The 7148-nt window shown below is 40.0% G+C and overlaps 1 protein-coding gene across 1 annotated transcript in view; it reads left to right on the top strand.

Moving 5' to 3' along the window:
- Positions 1 to 3323, top strand: part of LOC106752050 (protein alan shepard-like) — a 30632-nt gene extending 27309 nt beyond the window's left edge. The window contains exons 8-13 of the mRNA XM_014633443.1: positions 126 to 283; positions 381 to 534; positions 877 to 1071; positions 1334 to 1429; positions 1789 to 1952; positions 2055 to 3323. Coding sequence (XP_014488929.1) covers positions 126 to 283; positions 381 to 534; positions 877 to 1071; positions 1334 to 1429; positions 1789 to 1938 — 753 coding nt within the window. The 3' untranslated portion in view covers positions 1939 to 1952; positions 2055 to 3323. The remainder of the gene's footprint in view (positions 1 to 125; positions 284 to 380; positions 535 to 876; positions 1072 to 1333; positions 1430 to 1788; positions 1953 to 2054) is intronic.
- The last annotated feature ends 3825 nt before the right edge of the window (positions 3324 to 7148 follow it).

Below are 7148 nucleotides of genomic sequence, written 5' to 3'. Positions count from 1 at the left end.
ATATATATATATATATATATATATATATATATATATGTATGTATGTATGCATATATATAAATATTTATTCATTGGGTCGTTTTATCATACAACCTAGTTGCAAAATATTTTTGCTCTCTTCTCAGCAACAGGAGCAGGATCCAACCAATCTCTATATCGCCAATCTGCCGCTTAATTTCAAAGAGAACGATGTGGAGACGCTGCTGGCCCAATATGGACAGGTCATCTCAACCCGCATCCTGCGCGACACCTCTGGACAAAGCAAAGGTGTCGGCTTCGCAAGGTGTGCTCCGCAGTTTTAACGAATTACGTTTCTTAATTATATTTGAAATCTCACAGACAAGATTATATCTAACCGGGCTTTCCTGTATTTACTACAGGATGGAATCTAAGGAAAAGTGTGAGCAGATAATCCAGATGTTTAATGGCAAGGCATTGGCAGGGGCTAAGGATCCCTTACTAGTTAAATTCGCCGACGGTGGTAATAAGAAGAAATCATTGTTCAAAAGTACAATATGGAGAGAAACTGGAGAAGTACGTATCTCTGTCTCATTCCTCATAAAGTTATATTATGTATCATTTAGTGTAATTATTATATATATAATTATGTTACCTCTCTTACATCATATGAAGTTGTATCTTAAAAACATCGTATGAAGTTGTGTCTTAAAAAAAAAAACGAACAAATCCGTATCTTGAGTTTTCAAAAATATTTACATTAAAATACTGACAATATTAACATTCTAATGGCATTATAATATCCGTGCTTTGTTTCTAAAATTGAATTTCTTCGAGATAAGTTTCATTTGGAACAACTTTGGTTGATGAACCAAAAAGGGGTCTTTCTTAATATTGCAACTTTCCTCTTTCTTTCAGAACATGACTTTGAACTACGATACGAGCGGAGTCGGCCAGAACGGAGTCGCCGCGACCCACATGCTTCCTGCAGCGACCCTGACGCAGTATAGTCGTCACTACAGTCAAGCATTGCCTGGTTACAGCGTGCCGGGTACTCCCTGGGTGGCTCCTTACCTAGTGCAGACGGCCCCACCACATATGCAACAGGTCGACGTGAGTTTTTGTACACTTTTCGTTCATTTCGTTCTCGTTGCTTTGCTCTCGCGCGCGACAAGATATCACTTCCGTGTGCTCGGATCACGCGTTTCATCGGTCACCAAAGAACCGTTTATTGTTCGCTTTAACTGCGTTTCACAAGTTTCTCATTCTTCATCCACTTGTCGTATCCACATTCTTTCTTTTGAGACGATTATTCCCGGTCATCATCACTGTGCCTCATTGAGCTTGGCTCATGAAATTCATCTCTCTGTTGCAGATGATACCGTCAGCCGATCCTAGCAATCCGCAGTACAGTATGATTCCTCAACTTACCACGCAAATGTCTACCTTACATCTTGCAGGCACTGGTTCCGTAAGTATTACTTCCCTCTCTTTCTCGACACACAACACTAGCGACACAAAAACTCCGAACGATGTTTTGAAAAGATAAATCAGATCCTGTATTTGAGATCGTCTTAAATTTATCTTCAGATATTTTACAGCCAATGAAACGATCTGTGCAGTATCCGAAGATAAACTTAAGACGATCTTAAATATCTTAGTTAAATATCTTAAAAATCTGACTATGAATACCGGCATTAAATATTCGTTTATACTCGAGGCCAATTTTTAGACATCGATGTCTTTCGGATAGTCGGGTCGCTCGAGTAGATGAATCCGCGCTCTTTCCGGACGAAATCTAATCGTTTCTCGTTATTTTGTTTTCTCCAGTACATCGCGAGCCCGCATCCGTATCCTTATACTACTTATCCTGCCCCGAGCATCATACACACCATGCCACTGGGCGATTCGGAGCAGACGAGTAATGCGGCGTCCCCGGACGACTCCTACCAGCAGTACCAGGCTCAGCAGCCTAAGTAGGCCACGGTTTATAGGTCAGAATTCCCCCCCGATACGCGATACCGCGGCGAATTAATCCCTTTACTCGCAACAAGATGATGATGAAAGCTAAAGGAAAGGCGATCTTTTGATTGCAGACGTACGTTCGCGCGGAGGATCACCGTAAATTAGAGAAGAAAGAAACCTGTTACAAACACACGTGCAGCGACGAAACGGAAAGAAGCGAGTGAAAGAGCGATAAAGAGAGAGAGAGAGAGAGAGAGAGAGGGGGAGAGAGAGAGAGAGAGAGAGGGGGAGAAAGCCGCGTACATGAAGAACGAAGAATAAAATATATTACGTAAAAAAAAGTCGGATAAGATTCTTCCTCACGATAAATTGACTTGCCAGCCATCTTTTATACGTTTTATCCACCAGATAAATAGGTGAAAGTAGTTGATATTTTGCAACGAGTAGTAGAGAGTGTGAATGTTGCGAGAGGGTGTGAGCGCGAGAGTGAAAGCGTGCGAATGAGAGAAACGAAAATGAAAGAAATAAAAGGAAAAGAGCACGAGAGCAAGCACGTGTCGTCCGCGGACGCACGTGTACGACACCGGTGCGGCTCCGTTAAAAGCTGTAAACGCCGACACGAACACTCCTTGTACACAACCTGTACACAATGGATACACACGCATACAGACACACCATACACGAGAGTGACAAAACCGAACTACACACGAGGGACAGTTTAGTGTCAAGCTGATAGGCTTCCATGATAACTTTAGGTAATTTTACATTTATTAAGCAGATTGTAAGACAAAACTAAACGAAAGCCAGAAAGAGCTCGCGAGTATCAATAAGTATTTTAACGAGCACATAACCTATAAAGAAAGACGGAAAAAAAGAAAGAAAGAATGCTGCTCAGAACTATATAATGGAAAACTCTTCCCGATTAAAATAAAGATAAATACTAAGAATAATATACGAAGAGCGAGTGTGAGAAAACGGGCGAGAGAGCAACAGAGAGAATGAAGAAGAAAGAGAGAGAGAGAGAGCGAGAGAGAGAGAGAGAGAGAGAGAGGATGCACCACTCCCATATACAGTTGACAGTTTATAAACAATATGAGCGAAAAAAATTCGAAGGGAACGAGGGGAACAAAATTTGAACAAATTGATCTTGCGTTACGTGTTCTTCGCATAAAAAGTTCTCCTCAATGTCTACTGACAATTTTGAATACCAACCAGAGGAAGTGCTCACACGCTCGGAAGATGTCAAAAAATTGGAACTTTTCAACAGGATTTGATATAGAGTTCTTCCATGCACTCGTCTTCCCCGCGACAAAGCACTTCACTCCATATTCGCTCAATACATACATACATACATACATACATACATACGTACATTCATTCATATGTTCATATATATATATATATATATAATAGTATATAATATATATATATACATATACATATACTTCATATATATACTTCACACACACACACACACACACATACACGCACGCATGCATTAAACACACATACATATGCATATATTTATATATATGTATATATGTATATACGTACAGGCATACATATACACAAATACACTGTACTCGAATCGGAGTTTACGTGTCCTCTTTTCATCTTTACGTTCCTTCTTCTTTTAACGTTCAGACATTCCAAGCTGGTCAAGCACGCGCGACACTGCGTGAGGATGTTTTTTTAATCCGAGTACTTTTTTTTACAAGAGTAAAAACACCATGAACAAATCTAGACCAGTTGTGACGTGCAAGCGTTTTGTTCCTTTTTCTTTTTCTTTCATTTTCCGTTTCAAGAGTAAACATTTTTTATTATATCGCGAGGATGTGTTGTGCGACAAAATAGAGAAGCGTGACTGTCAAGTCGTGCTTTGTTTCTGAGAATAAGTAAATGTTTCGGCAACAAGTGCACGAGGTACGAAGAGAACGATAGTACTTTTTAGACTGTTGTATTTGCAAGAATTAATTACCAATCTACTACGAATCGATATTTGATTTTTAATTGTACAGTGGATACATATATTTTCTTTTAGAATCGTGCCTTTTCAGACAGATCTGCAAGACGAACGGGAGAAAGAAAGAGAGAGAGTGAGTGAAAGAGAGGGAGAGAAAGAGCAAGAGTGAACGAGAGAGAAAGTGAGCGCGAAAGAAATTGGATATACTTTAAATAATAAAACGAAACACTAATATATTTTTACGTGTTGGTAAAATGTAAATGCATAAACAGCCAAATTTTGATCTTCTAGTTAAAGAAGCTATAATTGTTTTTACGTTCTAGCCAATTGAATAATCACTGCGTTCGTTTCGATTGACAATTTGATAGATTTTGTACGTATGTATAGTTGTCATTAAATGGGATTGTGACGGACTGCTAGTAAGAGAGATTAAGAAACACCCATACCAGTCCGTAATAATAATAAGAATAATACCTATAAAACAAAGTGGAGAAGTCTAAGACAAATCAAACGGCGGCAAATCTGTAATGTAATTGAGGAGCACCGCCCGAGAAAGAGAGAAAGAGCGCACGAAATTGCGCGAGAGAGAACGAGTGAGAATACGTGAGAGAGTGTGTATGAGAAACAGATGATTAAGTAGAGGGAGGGAGAGAGAACAAAAAATAGAGGAAATGTGGAAAGGTAGAGAGGTTCGTTGTTACGACGCAATAGCTAGAGCGTAAATTAATTTATTTTATCGAGTGAACGAGTTACGCCTTGCTGAGCGAGCGAAGATTAAAAAAACGAGACTCTTGGAGAAGGGACAGAGGGGCGAAGGTAAAGGTGCATCGACTTACATCCGTAGGAAACACATACACACACACATACGTACACTCACACACGCAGCAGGCAGGCCGAAAGAAGTAATTGGGACCTTTCAGAAGTAGGGCAATAGCTTCAGTGTCGAGATCAGTTGTTGATCAATTGGTTATTAATCACAAGAAATTTGTGACAATTGTGACACGAGCTTTATATCTGTACAATTATAATTCTGTATAGTCATGAACAGTAATTTAGAATTGTGGCTGACTTATCGGTGGGAAAAATATAATTTTTGTATCATTAGGAATAGGATGTAGAAAAGTAAAGTTGATTTTTGTTTCATCAAATTCTATTTTTAACATTGAGTTTTGTTTTAACGATTACAAAATCTCATCGTGTTGCCACACGGTCTTTGATTACTCTTAGCCTTAAATCTGCGTAATGAAATATATCCATCTCCTCCCCCCTTTCTCGAAAGCCTCCTCCCCCCATATCCACCTACCCATTCGTGCATCCCGCGGAGTGTCACGTTGACTTAAGATCGAGAGAAAGAAAGAGGAACTCTAGATGCGAGAGAAAAAGAATGGAAGAGAGAGAGAGAGAGAGAGAGAGAGAGAGAGTGTGTGTGTGTGTGTGAAAGAAAGAGAAAGAAATAGAGTGAGTGTGTGAACGTGTGAAAGAAAGAATGCAAGAAGGAGAGAAAGAGAGAATGAATGAAAGAAAGGGTGAGAATGTAGCGAGGAAAGCTTTCTACCAAATATGCGAGAGTCATAAGTTCTCGAAGACGAAGAAGAAGCGGCAGCGAACAGGTAGTTAGGTAGAGTTTTAGAAACGAGAAAGAAAGCGAGAGAGCGAAAGAGAAAGAAGTGACACGAATTGTAGTTATTATTATAATATTACAATAATGAACGATACTGTATTATTATAATTAACGATTTACTATTATATTGACGTCATCTAAACGTATGAAAGATTTTTACACTGTTGAGACTTGAAGTAAATAATATATTTAGTTTATTTTGGTACATCACGATTTGATGACGAGAGAGATAGAAAGAGAGCAAGCGAGAGAGCGAGAGAGAGAGAGAGAGAGAGAGAGAGAGAGAGAACGAATGAAAGTGTGAGAATGAGAAAGATAAACCGACAAAGAAAATAAAGAAAAGAAACGAAGGCGAGGAAAAGTAAAGAGACGCGGCACGAGCTATTTTTTAAGAAACAGATTATTACTCGATTTGAGTCCATGCAATTAAGAGGTGAAAAGTAAAAAAATAGAACGTAGGGAGTATGTGAAAAAGAGAGAATGTGCGAGTGAGAGAGAGAAGGAGAGAGAGAGAGAGAGAGAAAGAGAGAGTGTGTGTGCGAAAGAGAGGGAGAGAATGAGAAAACGAGAGACGGGAAGCCGGGAGAAAAGTGAGAGAAAGAGAGAGAGAGAGAAAGAAAGAGAGAGCGAGCGAGCGAGCGAGAGAGCACCTATTTAGCGAGTGTATTGTGTATTTGTTGCACAAGCGAGATTGTCACCACGACTGACAACAAAAATCCACATGTGATTTAATAGTGAATTTTGAGAATTTTACTAAATAGACTTGTACACTAAATAACTAAAGTAAATTATGAGACGACCAAACAAAGAAAAAAAAGGAAGAACGAGGGAGAAACAGAGCAGCATTAATAGTCGCGCCGACCGGTTCAGGAGGATAAGGAAAATTAGGAAGAAAGGGTTACGACGGGCCCCGTTGTACCCAGCATCCCCGAATAGAAAGAGAGAAACCAGGTTCCGTGGTAGAGAAACCGGAAGAGGAAAGGCGGCCGGAAAGTACGAAAGAGAGAGAGACAGAGAGAGAGAATGAGGGAAAGAGCGAAAGAGCGAAAGAGAGAGAGAGAGCGAGAACGAACGAACGAGAAAGAGCGATAGAGCGAGAGTTAATAGTTATTGTGTACAGATTCGCGTGGAGACGCGACGACACACGGATCTTTTCATTTTTTTCGCGCGACGAAGAAGCGTTTTTCGCCGTAGGTAGCGTTGAACTATGAGAAAGAAGATAAAACTCTAGGCTAAGTACGGGCGAGCGAGCGGAGCGAACGTTCGCTCGATTTAGGAGATAAAAATAAATAAGAAGGAAAGAGGATAAAAGGGGTGGCGATCTTTTATCGGTTAAGAGAGTGGATAAGTTTTAGGTAGACTTCGTAAATAGTTTAGTACTCTAGTAGTTAGGATACACGAATGATAATATATGCCTCTCATCTCCCCCGTGTCCCCCTATCACCCTCCCACCCCCTCTCTTCTGCGCCGCGCGGGCACACGGGGGACACGGGCAGTGGGGGCACCGTTCAGCCTATGCACCTCGCACCCGTCAAGACTGACTGGCTAATCATATTAATTGATAAATATATATATATTATTCTACAGCATATATATATATATATATGTATGCATATATATATATATATATATATATATATA

The sequence above is a fragment of the Dinoponera quadriceps genome, unplaced genomic scaffold (assembly GCF_001313825.1).
Source record: "Dinoponera quadriceps isolate SergipeBrazil2010 unplaced genomic scaffold, ASM131382v1 scaffold424, whole genome shotgun sequence".
Lineage (NCBI taxonomy): Eukaryota > Metazoa > Arthropoda > Insecta > Hymenoptera > Formicidae > Dinoponera > Dinoponera quadriceps.
This window is presented reverse-complemented; position numbering and strand designations above follow the sequence as displayed.